Raw genomic sequence first — 22,669 nt, forward strand, 5'->3', positions numbered from 1 at the left:
CTTGTAAAACAATATGCTGGTCTTTGGTAAGCTATTGGGTACCAGTGTGGTATGCAAATGTTAGCGCTACGCAACGAAGGAATATTAAAACCTGCCACAATGTCGACCTGAGGACTGCAATAGGGTGCCTTATCATGTCACCAGTGGACCATCTTCATGAGGATACGAATTTTTTACCGGTGCATCAGTACAACAGGATGTTGTCGATGCAGTACCTGCATGTTTGTTAACGCCGTGACCATCAATGTCACGATTTAATGGACAGGCTTCTCCCACCCAGCCACGTCAAAGGTATAAAAGAGCACCTCTAGACCAACAAGCCTATATGGCTGCGCAGGAAGTACAGAGATACAGTGCGAATGGAGCACCCCATCCCAGTTAATATACGGACGATGCAGCCGTCTCAATCCATATTGGGCCCGAATTGATGCCACGATACCAAACTTCGCACAATCCCTCGGCACCGGGTTCTTTCGTACCGGATTGGCACGAAACCAAAAGGGTTTCAGTCAGCGGCTGCCAACCCATCATCATCTGCTGCTACAACAACACATACACGACATGTGGATTGCAACCACATGACACACTGCATTTGTTTATCTGCCCAGCTAACCCCACTCACCTGTCTCCTGATTCTTTATGGACGCAACTAGTTCGGGTTGCAGAATTTTTCAGTCGGGATACAGAGGAAACAGTACCTGATAAATAAAATAATACACGAGCGAACATACATATATGCAAGAACAACAAGACGTGTTATTTTTTAAAGGCCCAGCATAACCTAATACACGACCTCCATAAACTTGGTGATGGTAGTCTGGGAAATTAGGATCAAAAAGTCAAAGACTTAAATTTCATATGTACAAGAACATAATTTATTGCACTTTGCTTGACTTATAACAATAAAAATAAATGTAAATCCATAACATTGGTTCCGGTATGACCGGTAATCACATGATAATCTGCCTGTTTTAGATTCTTATAAAAATTATACGAGTCATTATTATCGATAAAAGATTGAAAATCTGCAATATTTTTAGATTTAGAATCTAAAAATTCGTTTACAACTTCAGAACATGCTAGAGCTCCAGCAGCATTAGTGGGTCCATCAATGCCATCAGTACCGGCACTTAGAAAACAAACATTTTTCAAACGTTCTTGCCGATAGAATTCCAATGAAAGACGTAGAGCCAATTCTTGATTGCGGCCACCAAGACCAGAGCCAGACACCTAAAACAAAGATATAAATACGATAATGTTTTATAACTACTTTATAAGCTACAAATACCCTACCTTCACTGTAGGTTCACCAGCTGTTATGAGCAGTAACGGCTTCTGTGACTTTTGACACATCAACAATGTTTTTAGGAAATGTTGAAAAATCCTCGAATCAAATGGAAATCTTTTCTTCAATTCAAACTCCTCAATGTGACCTTCTTGGAAATCATAAATTGCGGTCAGAAAATTACAATAGGTTTTTGTGAGATCCTCTACATCACCCTGTATTGTGGTGGAGACAATAAAAGGGTTATAATTGCAATTCATGGCCTCGGCCACAGTCGCTGAGGTGGCAACACGATTATCTCCCACCACATAAATTGAGTTGTTCGACTGGGCCGCCACTTCCACAGGCTCGTTGATTCCATTGGTTATTAAAATTTTCACATGATCCGCTAAATCTTGCCAAAGTTCGTATTTAGTTAAAATTTCTTGAGGGGTGTTTTGTCTAGGAGCCGCCGCCGAAGGTGAAGAGGAAGACACCCATGTTGGACCACTGGCAATCAGATCAATGGGATCACCAACTATATCACTGATTACAAATGATATTACAGCTGAAGCTTTGCTGGCAGCTGCAGCCAATTGTCCACCTTTTATGGAGGACAAGGCAATTCGCACCTGGTTCATTTCTTGTATTGAAGCGCCTTTATTGGAAAGTTGTTTTATTAGTTGCATTTTTTCATTAAGTTTTAAGGGTTCCTTTGGAAGCGGTAGCAGAGCTGAACCTCCACCCGATATTAATACGAAGAGGATATCATTTTCTGTAAGGGATTCTGCAAGACCTTTGATTTCTTTGGCTGCCTGTAGGGCTATTGCATCTGGCTGATTATTTTCTGCACCTTCAAATACAGTAAATATGGAGTCTTCTTTCAGGCACATTTCCTTGATGTCGCGAAACTGTTGCTGACTTCCCTGTAAACGGAAAAAAAATAAGATGAGAAAATGATTTTTTTATACAATGGACTTACGCATATCTTTACTTCTAAGCGGTTTTAATAATACTTATTTGGTTTGGGTCTAGCCTTCACATCACTAAAGTTTTGCAGTGACTTCGACTTCCGACCAAAGTGAAGATCAAACAAATAAAAAATAAATCGGTTTAGAAACATCAGATCAGTTTAAAGTTTTGCAGTGGCGTCGATCTCCGGCCAAAGTGAAGATCAAACAAAAAAAAAAAATAATCAGCATCAGATCAAGCAAATGTACCACAAACTGGCCCCAATGAAGCCAAATGGCCCATGAACTGATTATTTCGCCATCGTGCCATGTGGGCACATAAAAAACTATTAAAAATCAACGCATATTGTTATCAATGGGTGTAACTCAAAATCTATTGATAATCCGCGCCTATTGTGGTCAATGGTTCCACCTAAAAATCTATTAAAAATCCACACCCATTGTGGTCAATGGTTCCACCTAAAAATTGATTAAAAATCCACACCTATTGTGGTCAATGATTCCACCTAAAAATCTATTAAAACTCCACGCATATTTTGGTCAATTTGTCCACCTAAAAATCTATTAAAAATCGAAGAATATTGTGGTTAATGGGTCCACCTAAAAATCTGTTAAAAATACACGCGTAGTCAACGGGTCCACCTAAAAATCTATTAAAAATGCACGCATATTGGAGGGTAATGGGTCGACCTAAAAATCTATTAAAAATTAACACCTATTGTGGTCAATTGCTCCACCTAAAAATCCACACATATTGTAGCCAATGGGTCCACCTTAAAATCTATTAAAAATGCATGGATATTGTGGTCAATGGGTCCTCCATTTAAAATCCATGGATATTGTAGTAAAATCTACTAAAAACCGAGGCATATTGTGGTCAATGGGTCCATCTAAAAATCTATTAAAATTCCACGGATATTTTGGTCAATGGGTCCACCTAAAAACCTATTAAAAATTGACGCATATTGTGGTCAATGGGTCCACCTAAAAATCTATTAAAAACCAAGACATATTGTTGTCAATGGGTCCATCTAAAAATCTATAAATATCTACGCATATTGTCTTCAGGGTCCACCTAAAAACTTATTACAAATCGACTCATATTGAAGCCAATGGGTCCACCTTAAAATCTATTAAAAATCCACGCATATTGTGGTCAATGGGTCCTCTTAAAAATCTATTAAAAATATATGGATATTGTAGTCAATGGACCCTCCTAAAAATCTGTTAAAAATCCATGGATATTGTGGTTAATGGATCCACCCAAAAATCTACTAAAAATCCACGCATATTGTGGTCAATGGGTGTACCTAAAAATATATAAAAAATCCACGCATATTGTGGTCAATGGGTGTACCTAAAAATATATTAAAAATACACGCATATTGTGGTCAATATGTCCTCTTAAAAATCTATGGATATTGTTGTCAATGGGCCCTCGTAAAAATCTAATTAAAATTCATGGATATTGTGGTTAATGGGTCCACCTAGAAATGCACTAAAAACCCACGCATATTGTGGTCAATGGGTCCACATAAAAATTTATTAAAAATCCCTACACAATGTTCTCTAAAATACTCAGAATGAACATTCTTCAAATCAATTTAATTATTAAAGGTATTTTATTAGTACAAATAATTATGAAAATATTAAAACAAAACTGTACAGATTAATCCAAATGCTCGTATACATTAAATCCCCGTGAATAATCAAATTGCAATGATAACTCGGGTTCCGGGACAAAGTGTGTAAGTGGTGGCATTGGTTTCAAATAATCTCGCAAATCAGGCTGTAAGGATGTGTCGACATTTTTGGTAACCTTATTAATCCTTGATGATGTTGGTTGTTGTTGTGGTGGTAGTATGGAATCGTTGACATTTATGGGCAGTAGATTCCGAAACACATTATAGGTAACACCAAAATTAAGTTTTTTAGTTGTTTCACTAGGTAAGGATGGAATATTTGCACCAGCTGATGAAGGAGGCTTTTGATTTTGCAACTTTTCAGCTTGACGCATTTGTCGCAAAGTGGTATACAATTTTGGTTTTTCCATGACGATGACAGGGAATTCCTTTTCAATTTAAGGACTGTTAATTATTTTTTTTAAGCTAATAAATGTTACGGCGGGATAGTTTTCTACTTTGTTTTTGTTTACAATAAAACACTAGTAAAAACAAATCGATAATTCTCACGTTATTAAGACAATCGATAATTTTCACATCATTAATATGCTTGTAAATGAACCGCAGTATTATTCAATTCAACAACCACTACTACTGTTTCCCATAAACACACCAACGATAACTAGTTTGGTCGATAACACCATACATAAAGTTGAGTACACACTAACAGTCAAAACTGACAGTCAACGTACTTTTAGGACAATTTTCCGGCAAATAAAAACTTTTATTTAGCTAAAAACGTTTGAAATACAATATTTACGGTATTATTTAGAGATTACAAAAGAAATTTTTCACTTAGACTTTGATATTCACGAAATAGAACTCGATGACTGTCAGTTTTGCTTGTCAATGTGTACTATACTTAAGTCTCTTCGTTTACTTTTCTCTGTTCTTCATTCAGTAACAAATAATAATACTTACCTTTGGAATGCTCAATATCCCCTGTTTCAATGAATCTCCCAAAGCCTTTTCCAATTCCACCGCCATACCCAAAACAGCTTTGCCAAAGCCCACTGCATGACAACGTTTATTGGTAATATCAACACGTTTACCTTGTAACTGTATAAACAAGCGATTGTTTTCCGAACGGGGTTCTAAATTATAATTATTCTTCGAGGATAATAGATTATGTGGACGAACGGACTCAACGGATTTAAGAAAAATATTTCGGAGATTTTGCAAATGTTGCAAGCGATTATACATTTTTTGCAATAGTTTTTCACAACAGACGCGACACTTCCCGACAACCGATTAAATGATAACAATACAATAATCTTTGGCAATGTTTATGTTGAACTGATAAGAAAATCAAAATTTGTTTTGTTGTTGAATGAAAAGAAATTATTTTATCAATGACAGGTATGTAAACAAACCAACAGCTGTTTCGGACCAAAAAGCGAGATGTGTAAATCGAATAAGAAGAAGCATTAAGTATTGTTAAGGGGAATGATAACACGTGTATGATTAGTGAATGAGCGTTGTCAATAGAAATACGAAATTAATCACGTTACAAAATTAATTCGAAGTCTTTAAAAAAATAGCAAATTTTTCAAGCCTTTTGAGTTTAAAATTGCAACCATATGTCGGAAGAAGAGCAGTAAATTTGATAATAAAAAATGTTATTCGGTAAACTGGCTTTTGAGGAGTGAATGCAGATTAAATAAGCCAGAAGAAGGAGAACCCCAGATGATGAATTGATTGGTGATGGATTGTCTTTAATTTTACTGGGGATACATTCTTTTTGATAGTTGAAAAATGTTTTTATGTCTATGGAGTGACCAGTTGGCAGTTGCGGGCCTAAACTTTCTTGGTTTTGGGTGAATAATGTAAATATGTATGTCATGGCATTGAAGATGTTTGTAGTGTGATTGACCTATATCAGTATTCACACCGGCAAAGTTTGCGATAAAGAAAATTTATGGCCTGCTTCTCTAAGACGATTCGAATACAAATTCGTTCGAATTACTACCAAACTTCTGTTTTTTTTTAAATATTTGAATTGTTTTTATTTTCAATTAAACAGACATTTTCTACAACAGGAGTTTGGTAGTAAGAAACAGGCAATTAGTCTTTTGGGAGAGAGCGGATAGGAAAAAGGAAAAAACTCAATTTTCTTTACCGCAGACTTTGCGCGTGTGACTACTAACTAATGTATTTTTTTTAGCGAACGTGGTCCTGACAAACTGATACCAGCAAGGCTATGGACAGCATGTTGATGTCAAATGTGAAGATGATTATTGAAAGAAGTAAGTGCTATTGATAATGCCCAGCAAAAATCCTCATTACAAACCTCTTTTCCCACCCATTATTTTAACAAGGGCATGTCGCGCGAAATATCTGGTTATTTTGTAACCACTGAAATAACTAGTCAAAATCTTCTCTGTTTCTACTTATTTCAGTGGTTACCATCTACCTATTTCAGTGGTTACAAAATAACCAGATATTTCGCGCGATATGCCCTTGTTAAAATAATGGGTAGGAAAGGAGGTTTGTAATGAGGATTTTTGCTGGTTGGTGAAGAATCATAAAGAATTTTCTTTCCTAGAAAAACGATTAAAATATAATTATAGGTAGATATTGTTATCCTGTCTGAAGTTTTGCAGAGGATGTAATTAAGACTAGTTCGTGCATAGTTTGGGATTAACTAAGGACCATCAACAGTTTCCCATAGCCCCTAAATATCGGTGACAGTAATTTTTACGCCAATCCTGGAAATGCATATACTGGTGTTTCCGTGGTTACAAAAATTCGGTACAAAATATAGCGCCCCAATGAATGAATGGTACCTCCTGATAAACCGATAAACCGAAAGCAATGTTTGTTTGTATTTTGGAAGTTGCAAGTAGAAGTTTTTGACTACAATCGTTTCAACTACTATATTACTATAGATAATTCGTTATAAAAATACTATTTTGTGTTAAAATCCATATTTTTGTTGTATAAAATGATTCAAACGAGAAACGATCGAAGACGAAGCTGTAAACAGTACTAAGCCGCAAATTTTTAGGCGTTTGGAGGTGTGATATCGGTAACAATGCAAATTGTATGTGAATTAATATATACATACATATGTAATTGCATACAGTTTGTTGTTGAAACACTATATAATGTCGCTGTATGCTTGCTTTTCAGCTTAATTTGGCTATATGTATTTTCAGGTCGACAATGTTACCGGTGTTAGTTGTTGTTGTTGTAACAGTGTTTTATTATTATATTTGTATGTTCGTTCTCCTGTTCAATCTGGCTCTGGGTCTATCTCCAGTTCCAGGAAGTTGGCTACTTCGATGGGATGTAACCACAGATCCACTGGAGTCAGATGAGTAGGCTTTGCGGGGCAGTTGAATCGGTGCTTAGTATCGTACGGGCCCATGCCGCATACTGGGCAAATGTCTTGCACGGTGCGATCGATTCCCGCCCAATAGGAATTTAGGCGACTGCTATATCCCGAGCGTAATTGAGCCAAAACTACTCTGGTTTGTCGTGGCAGCTGACGCTCTTCAGCTGCGATAGATGGGGGATGTGCTCCGATGACTGCATTCACACAATAATTGCTTATGGTGTTAGCAACTGTGTCCGTGTGAATGCTGTTCAAACCTGCCTGATATGCCTTTTGATCTAGGGGTTCTCTGCTATATTGTTGGACCTCCCTCTCTTGAGCATGTATATCCTTCCTGATATGCCTGGGTGTGTCGGGCCTAGCCAGCACATAGTTATTGGGATGGCTCTCACAGTAACACCCGAGCAAGTACTGTAACGAAATCATCACATAGTGTTGTTGTACTGGAAGAATATTTGCCTCCTCATGAGGAGGCACCCTGTTGCTGTTCTCAGAGCGGCATTCCGACAACTTTGAATCTCTTTCCAATGCGTATGAACTAAATTCGGAGACCAATCGACCTATCGATTTATATGTTGTCAACAAGGTTACTTTATCTGCATCCCAAGTGCTGCATTTCAGTTTGTCGTAGATAGCTGCGGCATTCGCCGACGACGTGAACGTAGTGTCGAATGTGACCCCTAGAATTTTGAGGCAGTTTGTGGTCGGAATTCTGCTACCATCGACCACGACATTCATTATCTGCATATTCCTCGCGTAGAAAAAGGTGGTCAGATCGGTTAAATAGGAGTTCAGTCTCTTACAAATGTCATCAGGGTAGATACCTGACGCCTGGATTGTACAATGATCCGCATACGTTACGATCTCAATGCCGTCTGGAGGGGGCGGAATACAGGAAAGGTAGAGGTTAAATAGTTCCGGAGATATCAACCCACCTTGTGGAACTCCCATTTTCACTTTACGGGGTTTGGACTTCTTTTTCCTGAATTCCACATACGACTGGCGTCCACACATATAATTGACTATCCAACGTTTCAAGCTGGGCCGGAAGGTTGTCTGCTCAATTTCCTGAAACAGCGTGAAGTGCCTGACCGTATCAAAGGCTTTTGATATGTCAAGCACCACCATCACTGTTCTATCGCACGGCCGTCTCTGGTTGAGTCCTTTACAAATATGTGTGGTAATGGCGTGTAGCGCAGTTGTCGTGCTGTGCTGTTTACGGAATCCATGCTGATGATCGGCAACTTGATAGCTATTTCTAATGCTGGGGAGGACTAAGGCATCAAGAGTCTTCGCTACAGGTGATAAAAGCGAAATCGGCCTGTACGATTCACCTTTGTTGGCATCCTTGCCTGGCTTTAGTAGCGGGACCACCCTGTCCATTTTCCAGACTTCGGGAACAATAAGGGTGGCTAGCGACAGGTTAAGAACTTTAGTGAGATACTCCACTCCCGGCTCATCCAGCTGTTTCAACATTACCATGGAAATTCCGTCAGGGCCCAACGCTTTGGATGATTTAGCGTTCCTGATGACATTCGCAACATCATCCATTGTAAACTGTGGTGGTTCATCCTCGGCAGGAAGAGATCTAATGCGACGTAACACTCTTCTCTTCGCCCTGTCACTCTCGGGGTGCTCGACAAACAGTCGATTGAAGTAACTTGCACACCTCTTCGGGTCAGTCAACGTAACGTCGCCAAACGTGACTGAGTTCCTGTCATCCCTCCTTCCGGGGTTCGAGAGTGACTTAACCGTTGCCCACAATTCACTTAAACCGGCACCAATGTCGCAACTCTTCTGATGATTTAACCACTTACTCCGCTTATGCTCGCCGACCAGCACTTTAACTTGTCAGCTCCCTGGCTCTGGGGTCATTGGGGTTGGCTCGACGAAGGGCATCACGCTCATTTGTTAATCACGTCGCCTCTACTGGGAAGTTTGGTCGTACTTCGGGTATTCGACCAGCAGGTATGTATGTACATGGCGAGCGGCTGCAGCAGTGATGATGTCTCGGAACGTCCTTTCCGCTACCCGAACATCAGAAGAATTGGGCAGTTCTCTGAAGCGGTGATTGGTAAACTCTCTTAAACCCGGTCAATCAGCTTTCTTATGATTGACGAATGTGCGGCGTTAAGAGGTAATGAAATCGGGTGGTCTGCTAATGAAGACAATTATGGAGATGGTCTGATCCAAGGGAAATAACGGGTTGCCAGGTAACGTCATTTGTCAGACCAGGTGACACGATGGTTATGTGTGGCGAATTGTGACACTCTCCTCTAATTCTGGTAGGGGCGTCCTCATTGACCGAGAAAAACGTACAGCTATCAATCTGCTAAGCCAACACTATACCCTTCTAGTCGTTTCCGAGGGCCGAATGCCACAACACATGATGGGGATTAAAAATCACCCAAGACCAGACGGTTATACGTTCAGCAAATGTACCTCTGCAGTTCCACAACTGATCTCCTTCCTCAGTACGTTGTAAAGATCACAACGCTGTAAGCTGTAGTTTTTTATATTCTTCCGACTCATGAAAACCACTATTTTGTCGGTCCTACCTCGGAGTCCATTGCAATTAAATTGCATTTCAGTAATTTTAGTTGGTGTCGACAGGATCATTAAAGCTTTTGGGCCATTATCTACAGGATTATGCATATCATTCCAGTTGAAGGATAGTTGTTAAATGTTTATCGAAGGTCGTTCGTGTGATTCTGATATTTCTCGCCTCTTTAGATCAAGTCTCAACATAGACTATGACGGTCCATTGGTTCTGACACCTCCCCCACAAAATTTTAAAACTTTTGTGCTTCAATCCAATTTAAAGTCACTTCTCGGATTGTATTAGAATTTCTTTGCGATAATGGCTGTAACAGTATAATTTTTTAGGGGAGTCAATACTTTTCGAGATATGGCCGCAAACTGTCTTAAAAAATTAGGGTCACTCCTTCATATATATGAGATGCAAGTACTGCAACGATAGCATCTCATTATGTTGTAGTTAGTTGTAGGGTGCTGGTTTGGCTGCCACAAAAAACCTGCTGCCATGGCATTGACAGGAGTTAGTTTTAATTAGGTTCCGCTGGGCAATTGACGTCCAGCAGTTTGTGGAACGGGCAGTGCCGCATGCTGGACAAATGTTTTGCACTGGTCGCCAACCTTTGCCCTATAGGAAGGTTAGGTTAAACGACGCGCAGCTGTAATAGTTGACAACCACTTCACTCGGAGTCCTTGTGGCCCATTGTGATCATCCTGATAAAGAAATAAGGTTATAGAGAAAATTTGGTAATGTGAAAAAAATATGTATGTGTATGTGTATCAGAGATTTGAGAGACATTTTGAAGAATTATATGTAGATGAGATAGAATTTGTCATTTTATGCTACCATATTTTGTTCTCCCTGAAACGATTTTAGACCATTGGCAAGAAGAAACAGACTTGTTGGCTCGGTTTGGCAGAAGATTGTCAGAGATTGGATTGTGTGTTCACCCATAATTCGCAGTCTTCTCGTCGTGATCATTAGACATCGACATCATAAGTATTCGATTGTTTTCGTTTCCTCTTCATCTTCGCATAACCTTCGGTAGTCTCATTTGCAGAACATTGATCTTATTCTGCAGTGGACCGTGATGACTCCTACCGGTAATTTCAGTTCGGATTTTTTCTTGAAGATTACGGATGTAGTTCTTCGCTTGGAGAGGATGGGCCAGATTGCCTTGGATACCTTACAGCTAGGTTCGTGCTGCCAAATCTCCAAATCTGGCTAGCATTTTCTCGATACCTTTGCTCCAACTGCCGCATGGCAATGGCACAAGGGGCATGATCAAGTTGTCGACTTCTGTTTCCGTTTCCATCTTGGAGTAATCGGTAGTTGTGGGTCCAGGCCTCTCTATGGGGTATTTGTACATTAATCTCGTCGAAGTGTAGTTGTGGTGGTTGCTGTTGTTGTTGTAGCAGCATAGAGACCTACGAAGAAGCATAGGTTTGATGCTCCCAGTGGTAGTCCTGATCGTCGTAAGATTGCACCGTGACGGTACTCAGAGTTGCGCCATGAGTTTATCTCCTTTAGTCGGCGAGCACTCTTGGCTGCCAGCTCTCGCACCAAAACATTCAACGGACGAAGGTCAAGTAGTACATTGAGGGCAGCCTATGGAGTGCTTCTCATGGCAACAGTTATTAGTTGTTTGGACATGGTTTATCTTATGAAGAAATGATTATTTACTCAAAGCTTGCCACCATACCTGAGAACCATATATAAGAATTGGGCGTTCTATGGTCGTGAATATCCAATGGATGACCTTTTCAGCCAATTATGACCAATGGAGTTCTTCAATAGTTATCAGAAGTTAGACAGCTGTGTCATTCCGAACGTAGTTAAGCCAATGGCACTCTTGTTTATCGAGCAGCTCGTGTTCTTTACCTGCGGTAGATGGGGGCGTTTACTCCGAAGACTACATTCACACGATATTTGTCAAAGGCATTTGCGATTGCATCTGTGTGAATGCTATTCAACCCTGATATTGTTGTTGTAACACCATATGAGGTGCTTGTATGTACTATCCCAGCAAACCAAATGTCTGATGTCCGAAACGTCTGAACAATTTCGGAAGCAAAGTCGTTCAGATTTCGTTCCGATTTCTAAACGATCTTTCAGAGAGGCAATAGTTCAGATTTTGTACCGATTTCGTTCCGATTTCGGTACGAATGTCGGAAAGAAATTTCCTTTCCGAATTTCCCAAGGATTTTCTTCAGATTTCGTTACGAAATCGGACCGAAATCGATCCGATGTCGCTCCGACATTTCGTCCCGAAATTATGTCAACCACTTCATACAACTTCCGTTAAGAAATTGTTACGATTTCGGATCAGATATCGGACGTATCGTTCGAATTTTGTTCCGATTTCGTTACGATGTCGGTACGATTGGTTTGCTGGGATTTCGTACACAATCACAAAGCTACTAGAGTTAGTTGGATAAGTTTTACATTGTAATTGAATACATATGTAGGTGCAGTGTGTCCTGCCGGTCTGCACCGCATGCAGAACGCGGGCCATCAATCATTGCCCTATAGGAATTTAGACGGATGCACCATACCGAACGTCGTTGAGGCAAATTACCCTGCAAGAGATAAGAAATGTACTCTGAGGACCGCTATAATACGATACTGGTTTATGGCATCTGCGACTGCATCTGTGTGAATTCTATTTAAGCCGTCTTGATCGGATTACTGATCTAGGGTTTCTCTCCTCCAACGTTGGACCTCTCCCTCGATTAAGAAGAACCCTCCCGACATATGGTGATTGGGATGACTCTTACGGTAACACTAGAGGAAGTACTGTAACAAGAGTATTCCATTGTATTGCCGTACTGGAAGAATTTGCGCCTCCTCATACAGATGGTCCACTTCTCTGAGCGTTATACTTGTGTTAGCGGACCAGACTGGCGCTGCATACCTTACTACATCAATGCCGTTCTTTGGTATTGTTGAAGTTACGAAGTTTTTCGGTAATTCACACACACACTACCCGAAGGCAACGAAAGTACTCATAAAAGAGAGCAAATGTTTTGATTTGTTTTTGTTTTGCAGCATGCGTGCTTACAACCTTACTAACACACTGTCAAAAGTTCCCAATATTGAGCATTTTGTGTGCCCTCTTCTTGGTCGGCGGTGTACTACAGACGTAAACGTTTTTTTTTTTGTCTGCATCCCAAATGCTGCCGTCTAGTGACTTGAGAACATTGTTTCTACATCTCGGCATGTCGCAGATGGACCCCTAGAATCTTGGGGTTGTTAGTGGTCGGAACATTCATGGACCAATCGGGACATTCAGTTCTGTGCTCATCAACGTAGTTTTGTGGTGAACAGTGTGGCCGTAGATTTGTCGCCGCGGAACAATGTAGTAAATAGGAGATGAATGGCAAAAAGGTTCTAAACGCCGTCTGGAGGGGGTGGAATACGGGAATAGTAGATACAATACAAGCACAATGTTTAGTTGTTATTGCTGTAAAAAGTAGGTCTCATATCATTGAGTTAATATAGATCTGGGTGGACTAATTGAAATGACAGAAGTTTCCCTTGTCACATCGGAGATGTTTGTTTTCCCACAAATAAGAAATCCAAAAAAATGAGACAGAGTCAAAGTTCGGAGCGTTTTTGTTGTTTTATTATATATTTTATTACTATTCTATATACAACCTATTAAAATAGTTCCTATGTCTCGATGATGATTTTTATTCAAAAATTTTGTCCACATTTATTTTTGATCCTGTTATAGCTTGAATAACACCATTTACTACCACTAATTCCGTCTGTGCCGGAGGTCCCATTGCAAAAGGGGATGAGGAGGCAGTTGACAGGAAGTAAGATCCACGTGCTCTGAAAAAAAGGAAGTACTTTAAAATACTCCTACTACTCTTTGTTTGTAGAATACAATAATGGCATTTCCATAACTCGAGTCAACGAATTTGTCCCTTATAAAGACATTCGAGTTATTTAAACGTTGTTTTCAAACAATTCTTTCTTCTTTTCTTAACTCACTTCGGACTAACATAATAACCCATCAATTGATTTTCCACATCAAAATGATGACATTGATTCAACATGTAATGAACGAAATTTCCACAATAATATGACCAGAAACCAATATTTGTCGTTATGGATTCAGCATAATAGATGACGGAACGGAAATGGTTGCAGTTTCCTTCAAAACAATTAAAAATGGATTAGAAATATTATTTATTGTCGCTGTATATAGTTAGACTTACTTCTCTCTTCGGTAAAACTACAACCCGGTTGTATGACTGATTCCAAATTTGGATAAAAATCGGCATGCCCTACAGGCTGTATAAATGAAAATAAAAAAGGATCTGTGTGTATGACATCAACAAAATCAGCATCCGATGTATCAAGTTTATCTGCGGGATCATTGGATATGAAACCCCATGCAGCAGGATCAAGAGCTGTAAAAAAGAAACAGGAAGCAAAGGTAATAAAACTTAATAAGAACAAGTAAGAACGGCGTTAAGTTCCGGGCCGGACCTAACTTTTTACACCCTTCACCATAAAATGTTCTGAACTAAAATGGAATAATTAAATTCCTTTCCTATCAATAATTTTAGGCGGATAAGTTTTTTTGACCACGAATACCCCAAATGCCTAAATTAGGTCAGAAAATGTATCTAAAAACTCCAAAAATTCTGAGGTGTCGTTATATGCGGGCTATGCCAAAACATGGACCTATGTTGACAATTTTTATTTAAGAAGTTTTGCGACCACAATGTCAAATTACGGTCACTTCGGTCAAAAAATTTAGATAAAATTCTCAAAATAACGAAAATTGGGAGGTACCGTTATATGGGCCCTATACCAAAACATTATGTTGACATTCATTGATGAAGAAGTTTTGTGACCACTGGGAATCTCAAGCTTGGTTAAACAAATTTAGCTAAAATCTTCAAAATACCTAAAATCGGGAGGTACTGTTATATGAGGGCTATACCAAAACATGGACCTATATAACACATTTTTGGTGGAGAAGTGTTGTGACCACTGAAAACCTCAAATGTCAAATTAGAGCAAGTTTGGTTAAAAAAAGCTAAAATCTTAAAAATACCGAAAATCGGGAGGTACCGTTACATGGAGCCTATACCAAATCATGTACCTATATTGACAGTTTTTGGTAGAGAATTGTTTTGACCACTAAGAACCTCAAATGTCAAATTACAGCTAGTTTGGTTAGACATTGTAGCTAAAATCTTCAATATATCGAAAATCGGGATTTATGGCTATTTGGGGACTATACAAAAACGTGGGTCGATATAGGCCATCTTCGAACTTAACCTGCCTATGGATAAAAGACACTCGGGTGCAAAAATATGGTTCGAGCTGTGGACACTAGTTAGAGCTAGGGACATAAGGACATTGTTTCTACATCTCACTAGGAAGCTGTCGTATACGCGGACGACGTGACGACGTACTATCGGATGTGATCCGTAGAATCTTTGGATAGTATGTAATCGGTATTCTGTTACCATAGACCAGGACATTCAACTATGTGCTCATATTCGCAGTCCATGCGGTGAGCAGAGTGGTCACAGATTTAGTAGCGGATATTTGCACATTCCATTCAAGATCGATCAAATAGGCGTTCAGACTTCCATTAATGACGTTAGAGAAGGTATCCGAAGCCAAGATCGTACAATCATTCGCATACATAAAGATCTCAATGCCGTGTGGAGAATGTGGAATACAGAAAATATAGAGATTACAGAGTTCCGAAGATATCACGCCGACTTGTCGAACTCCCTCTTTCACTCCACGGAGCTTCGATTTATTGTTCCTGAATTCCGCATAAGACTACCGTCTCACGTTTCAAACTTGACCGAAGGGTAGTCTGCTCGATGTCCTCAAACAGCGTGGAGTGCTTGGCAGTATCTAAGGCTTTTAATAAATCAAGCGCGACATCATTACTACAGATATTCTGTCAGGACCCAACGCCTTGTGATCATCCATTGTAAATTGTGGTGAAACTAGGCCTTCTCGCCAGAAAGTCTAGTGTAAGTAGTACTCTTCTCTTCCCCCTGTCACTCAGATTAAAATAGCCTGCACACCTCTTCGGATCAGCCATTGTAACATCGCCAAATGTGACTGAGGTCCTATCTTTGTTCTCCTCAGGGTTAGAGAGTAGCTTAACCGTTGCCCACAATTCACTTATTCGGCTCTAATTGTTCCAGTTCCACTTGTTCCTTGTGTCGCTTGTGCTCACCGACCAACCCGTTAACTTCCAATACCAGTTTCCTGACTCTAGGGTTTCTGTGTAGGGGGAGCTCATCAGTCCCAGTTCCTACCCCAGCAAGCACATATAAACCGCACGACTGTAACAGTGATGATGTCCCGGAACGTTATTTCTGCTACCTGAACTTCAGAAGGGTTTGCCAATTATCTAATGCGACGATTAGTGAACTCTATAAAACTAGGCCAATTAGCTCTTCCATGATTGATGAAGTCGTCTGTCGGAATTTTTTAAGATATATTCTAAAACCCAACTTGTGGAGTTCCAAACCCCAACTCGTGAAAATTTAAACCACAACTCGTGGAATTTTTAAGGTATATTTGGAACCCCGACTCGTGGAATTTTTTTTAAAGTATATTTTCAACCTCAACTCAAGAATTTTAAACTACAATTTTAAGCCCAACTCATGGAATTTGTTAAGGTATATTTTAACCCCCAAAACGTGAAATTTTAAACACAAACTGGCGGAATTTTTGAAGTATATTTTAAAACCCAACTCGTGGAATTTTAAACCTCAACTCTTGGAATTGTTTAAGGTATATTTTAAACCACATCTCGTGGAATTTTTTAGAGTATATTTTAAACCCCAACTCAGGAATTTTAAACCACAACATGTGGAAATTTGAACCATAACTCATTGAATTTTTTAAAGTATATTTTTAACCTAAACTCAGTAATTTTAAACCACAATACTTGGAAATTTAAACCCCAACTCGTGGAATTTTTATTTTACTACTTACTTACTTAGCTGGCCCATTACAGAACATTTGTTCTATAGGCCGAACTAAGAAGAGATCTCCATTCCTCTCTATTTGTTGCTTTGCACTCTGGAATACCGCGTCTTTTCATCTCATCATCCACTTGTTTGCACCATCTATTCCTTGGCCTGCCAATTCTACGTGCACCGCCATGTGGCATGTATTCATACGCCTTTTTAGCGGGTTCATCATCGCTCATTCTTATGATATGGCCTAGCCAACGCAATCGCTGCATCTCGATACGTTTAACTATATTGATGACGTTGTATAGCGGATACAGCTCGTGGTTCATGCGACGTCGATATTCACCGTCAACGCAGATTGGTCCGTAGATCTTTCGAAGAACTTTTCTCTCAAACACACCAAGCACTGCCATGTCTGCTTGCGCAAGTACCTAGGCTTCGGAGCCATACATCAGCACGGGTAGTATCAGTGTTTTGTTGAGCGTTATTTTTGTTTGACGAGATGTGGCTTTGTTTTTAAACTGCTTACTGAAACCAAAGAAGCATTTGTTGGCCAATACAATTCTTCTTTTTATTTCACAACTGATGTCGTTTGTTGTGTTAAGAGGTGCCGAGAAAGACGAAGTCTTTTACTACCTCAATATTATAGGAACCAACTTCCACAGTCGGTCCGAGCTCAATGGATGCATTGCGCGTCGACACCATCAACTTGGTCTTCTCACCGTTTACCGCCAGATCCACTTTATCAGATTCTCATTCGACCTTTATAAAGGTATCAGTTACTTTTTTACTGATCGGCCCATGATGTCTATATCATCAGGATAAGCAAGTAACATGTGACTATTGGTGTAGATTGTGCCACTTCTTTTGACGTTTGCCTCTCGTATAACCTTTTCTAACAGGATGTTGAAGAGGTCACACGAAAGGCTGTCTCCTTGTCTGAAACCTCTTTTGGCACCAAACTCTTCGGAGGGGTTCTTTCCTATTTTAACTGAGGACCTCGTGTCAGTTAAAGTCATTTTACAAAGCCGACATGGCTTGGAATACCTTTGAACGCAACGGGCTGTCGAAGGCTGCTTTATAATCGACAAAAAGGTGGTAGGTGTCGATCTGCATCTCTTGGGTCTTCTCCAGGATTTGCCGCAGGGTAAATATCTGGTCAATGGTGGACTTGCCAGGTCTAAAGCCGCATTGGTATGGTCCAATTATCTCGTTGACCACAATATCCCTGACACGATTTTGTAGGCAATAGGGAGTAGACTTATGCCCCTATAGTTAGAGCATACAGTCTTATCTCCCTTCTTGTGGACGGGGCACAGGATACTCAGGTTCCAATCGTCGGGTACTCGTTCTTCCTGCCAGATGGTGCTAACTAGCTGATGAATACACCTTATCAGCGTGTCACCTCCGGTTTTGAACAGCTCGGCTGGTAAGCCATCGGCCCCTGCTGCCTTATTATTCTTCAGTCGATTTTTTGCTGTCTTTACCTCATCTTGACTGGGCGGTATACATTCAATACCATCTTCTGGGATTGGGACTGTGGTGTCTTCGTCGTCTTCGCTGCTATTGAATACCAACAGATTTGAAAAATGTTCTTTCCATATCCTGAGTACACTATCTGTATCAGTTACCAAATTACCTTGCTGGTCTCTACAGGAGGATGTGCCTGTACCAAATCAGTTTGATGCTTGACACTTTGGTAGAATTTTCGGACTTCATTCTGGCTCCTGTACATCTCGATTTTTTCACACTCCCGCTTTTCCATCTCTCTCTTTTTCCTGCGGAAAAGACGTTTCTCCTCTCTCCTTTTCTCCCTGTATCTCTCTCGTGCGCTACGCGTTGCTACGGATTGTAAAGTAGCCTTATATGCCGCATTTTTCTCTTCGGTGGCAGCACGACACTCCTCATCATACAATGGATTCCTTGGTGGAGGTCTCTGGTATCCAAGTATGGATTTTGCGGCTGTTTGCATGGAGTGGGCAATGCTTTGCCATTGCGCTGATATGTTATCGGGATGAGGAGTGCTTTGATTAAGCAATTGGGCTAGTTGAGTGGAATATGCTGTGGCTATCTGTTGTGATTGCAGCTTACCGATGTCTATCTTTCGTGTTGTGTCTGTTCGTACTTTGTTTGCTACGTTTAAGCAAGTGCGTACCTTTGCTGCAACAAGGTAGTGGTCCGAATCAATGTTTGCTCCTCGGAACGATCGTACATCCAACACGCTCGATGAATGTCTTCCATCTATCACAACATGATCAATTTGGTTTCTTGTTTTCTGATCTGGTGACAGCCAGGTGCTCTTATGAATATCGAGATGATTAAATCTGGTACTGCTAACTACCATGTTTTTTGCAGCTGCAAAGTCTATCAGCCTCATACCATTGTCAGATGTTTCACTGTGGAGACTGAATTTCCCGACTGTTGGGCCAAAGATATTCTCCTTTCCTATTTTGGCATTAAAATCGCCTAGAATGATTTTAATGTCATGGGCAGGGCAACGGCCATATGTTTCTTCTAAGCGTTCGTAAAATATATCTTTGGTCTGTTCGTCCTTTTCTTCAGTGGGAGCATGAGCGCAAATAAAGCTGATGTTGAAGAATTTAGCTTTTATTCGAATTGCAGCAAGTCTTTCATTCACTGGGGTGAAGCTGGATACCAGATGTGTTAGTCTCCGACTAACTACGAATCCACAACCAAACTCATGCTTTACGTCATGGCAGCTATAATACAATGCGTCACCTTTAGGTGTTGTTGTGACGCCTTTCCCAAGCCATCGTATTTCCTGTATGGCAGTAATATCGGTCTTGTACTTTTCAAGTACGTCTGCCAATGCGAAGACTGCACCTTCTCTATAAAGAGTGCGAACATTCCAGGTGTAGATTCGCAGATCATGGCCCTTAAAACGTTTGCGGGGTTCGTCAACTTTAGAGGGGTTTGTTTTTCTTTTTTTTCGTTTTTTCATAGTGGGCTGCTTTTTCTAGGGGACGCCCAAACCCAAGTTTTTAACGTTCTTATGGGTGAACGCGCGGCACATGTTAGCTCACTACCTTTAACGGGTGTTAAAGGCAGTTCCCCAGGTGACACCACGGGGAAGTCAGTGTCCACTTGGGATGAAAGAGGGACCAAGATAAATCCTGGGCTTTGCCATGTTAAAACCCATCCCCTACGTCACCCGGAATTTTTATTTTATACCCCCAATTTTAAAACCCCAACTCGTGGTATTTTAAACTCCATCTCGGGATTTTTTTTTTTTAAATCCCAACTCGTGGAATTTTTTTAAACCCCAACTCGTGAAATGTTTTTAAAACCCCAACTCGTGGAATCTTTTAAAGTGTATTTTAAGCCCTAACTCGTGGCATTTTTTAAACCCCAACTTGTGAAATTTGTTTAACTTGTGGATTTTTTTAAAGTAATCGTAATTTTTTTACTGTGTATTTTAAACCCCATCTCGTGGAATTTTTTAAAGTATATTTTAAAGTCCAACTCATGGATTTTTTAAACCCCAACTTGTGGAGTTTCAAACCGCAACTCGTGAAATTTTAAACCAAAACTGGTGGAGTTTTTAAATCCCAACTCATGGAATTTTTAAAGTATATTTGAAGGCCCAAATCTTGATTTTTTTAAACCCCAAATCGTGGAATTTTCAACCCCAACTCGTGGAATTTTTTTGAAGTATATTTTCAACCTCAACTCCTGAAATTTTTTAAACCTCAACTAGTGGAATTTTTTAAAGTGCATTTTAAACCGCAACTCGTGGAATTTTTTTAAACCCCAACTCGTAGATTTGTTTAAACCCCAACTGGTGGAACTTTTAAAGTGTATTTTAAACCCCAACTCGTGGAATTTGTTTAAACCCCAACTAGTGAAATTTTTTCCAAACCCCAACTCGTTAAATTTTTTTAAAGTATATTTTAAATCCCAACTCATTGTATTCTTTTAAAGTATATGTTCAACCTCAACTCAGAATTTTAATTTTCTTTTTTAAACCCCAACTCACTTTTTTAAAGTGTAACCCCAATTCATGAAATGTTAAACCCCAATTCGTACAGTTTTTTTAAACCCCAACTCGTGGAATTTTTGACCCCAACATGTAGAATTTTAAGCTTCAACTCGTGGAATTTTCAACCCCAACTCGTACAATTTTTTTAGGAAATTCGAAACTCCAACACGTGGATTTTTTTATACCCTCAGAGCTTTTAGGCTAACGAGGGTGGACGAAATCTGTTTCTGACAATGTGAAGTTTGTCCGTCAGTTTGCCTGGTAAGCTATTGCCCACAATAACTTTCGATCGAAACAACCGATCATTTTCAAAATTTGGCATTGGTAATATTTTGTCCAAACTTAGTTTAAGTTCGAAGATGGCATCGGTCCACTCCATTCGATACCTCTTCCACAAAAGTTCAAAAAAGTTTGCTAAAATGGTGCGCACGATAACTCTCTAAGGGAGTAACCGAATTGTTATTAACTTTGCATATGGTAATATTATTTCCAGATATAGATATGGCAAATCCGCATGATAACTCTCGCAGGGAGTTTCTGATTGGTTCAAACTATGAACATAGGGTCAATATCGGTCCCGCCCTTCGGGTACTTTCCATACAAAATTTGGGAAAAGTGCCGTGTAACAGCTCATCTCGGATCGTTTTGAAATTGTTCCAAAAAGTTTTTCTGGCGGGCCCTGTTACGACGGCGAAACTGTTTTTCGGGGGTAGGCCAATATCTCAAAAAAGCCTGCCGGTACCAACTAAATTGTACGTAAGAAAACTCTCGATGGGAGAGACCGATTTGATCCAAAAGTCGTACATTGTATTTTTTCTATAAGCCTCGAATTATGTCCGAATATCGGCTACATCGGACCACTCTTTCAGGTACCTCCCACACAAAGTTTAAAAAGTTTAGGACTCGTCTGGGATCATATTTAAATTTTTGGTAACTTATTGTGTTCCACACTTCCTGAGAAATTGGCCCAAAAATTCAAAAAAAACCTCTATAGACATCAGGGGTATTGTATTACCTTCTCTTCTTTAGGTCCGAGGGTGAGAGTATATATGTGTCGGCATAGCTGACTAATATTATCTTACTTGTTTCTTGTTTCAGCAATATATTTACCTGTTATCTTTCCTATTCGAAAATCCATATAATTCGCAGCCAAGCCTGCTATCTGTGCTCCCAAACTGAAACCAATTATGTGGATGTTTTTCGGTGTGTAGATTCCGTTGGCGACAAGTTCTTTTAATACTTCAGCCAAGCATTTAGCCACAACACGAGAATTTTCTATAGCCCAAGGGTAAAGGCATGGTAATGCGGCTAATGGTTCATAATCGACACTGATGACATCCGCATTGACATATTCCAATAGAAGAGGGCGAAGTTCAGCATTGGGCGATTTATCCTTGTTCAAACTTAAACCGTGTATTAAAATCTCCAAAAAAGGTTGTGGCTGGATGCCGGATTGCAATATGTTTGTAGAATCCAACAATTGTGGGGTTTCCGAAGAATTTCTATAGGCAAAGAGGAGGGAGAATTTTAAGCCCGCGAAAAAATAAGTTGATATACTTACTTCGTATAAAACCAAAATCCAATATCTTTATTTGGACATTCGTTTTTGGCAAAATAGCAGGGAAATCCGGAGCTTATGCTAAACGTCAATAACACTACAAACAAGTTTTAATATTGAATTTTGTTTTATGTTCCAAAGCTTACACTCTAAAACTAGGCCCAAAATGTTCCGCAATATTAACATCTCTCTCACTTTATTCGCACAACTGAAAACACATTTATGATAGTTTTGAATTTAAATAAGATTTTTTTTATTATTATTAATTAACCTCTAAAATGAATAAATAATATCTATATAGGCCAAGTTTGCCGTATTTTGTTTCAGTTCTATTAGGCAGCACAGCA

At 39.7% G+C, this 22,669-nt stretch overlaps 3 protein-coding genes and 1 long non-coding RNA gene across 4 annotated transcripts; 1 reads left to right on the forward strand and 3 right to left on the reverse strand.

The window, feature by feature from the left end:
* Window positions 1–852: 852 nt before the first annotated feature.
* Window positions 853–5,324, reverse strand: LOC141395314 (glycerate kinase). Its single transcript, XM_073970974.1, has 3 exons — window positions 4,839–5,324; window positions 1,294–2,190; window positions 853–1,230 (listed from the first exon to the last, which is right to left on the reverse strand). The coding sequence occupies exons 1-3, from the start codon at window positions 5,118–5,120 to the stop codon at window positions 895–897; spliced, it is 1,515 nt and encodes a 504-aa protein (XP_073827075.1). The 5' UTR covers window positions 5,121–5,324; the 3' UTR covers window positions 853–894.
* Rcd4 (Reduction in Cnn dots 4) lies at window positions 3,839–4,412 on the reverse strand. Its single transcript, XM_073970975.1, has one exon. It carries the CDS (start codon window positions 4,286–4,288, stop codon window positions 3,905–3,907), a length of 384 nt encoding a protein of 127 aa, XP_073827076.1. The 5' UTR covers window positions 4,289–4,412; the 3' UTR covers window positions 3,839–3,904.
* Window positions 5,325–5,496: 172 nt separating the features above from the next.
* Window positions 5,497–6,758, forward strand: LOC141395316 (uncharacterized). Its single transcript, XR_012410611.1, has 3 exons — window positions 5,497–5,751; window positions 6,082–6,163; window positions 6,488–6,758. It is a non-coding gene; the product is annotated as an uncharacterized lncRNA (long non-coding RNA).
* A 6,651-nt stretch (window positions 6,759–13,409) lies between these two features.
* Window positions 13,410–22,516, reverse strand: LOC141393350 (pancreatic triacylglycerol lipase-like). The gene is made up of 6 exons (XM_073966348.1): window positions 22,469–22,516; window positions 22,326–22,419; window positions 21,875–22,266; window positions 14,017–14,211; window positions 13,790–13,952; window positions 13,410–13,627 (listed from the first exon to the last, which is right to left on the reverse strand). Exons 1-6 carry the CDS (start codon window positions 22,506–22,508, stop codon window positions 13,483–13,485), a joined length of 1,029 nt encoding a protein of 342 aa, XP_073822449.1. The 5' UTR covers window positions 22,509–22,516; the 3' UTR covers window positions 13,410–13,482.
* Between the last annotated feature and the right edge of the window lie 153 nt (window positions 22,517–22,669).

The sequence above is a fragment of the Musca autumnalis genome, unplaced genomic scaffold, assembly GCF_047663935.1.
Source record: "Musca autumnalis isolate F117 unplaced genomic scaffold, ASM4766393v1 scaffold_2, whole genome shotgun sequence".
NCBI lineage: Eukaryota > Metazoa > Arthropoda > Insecta > Diptera > Muscidae > Musca > Musca autumnalis.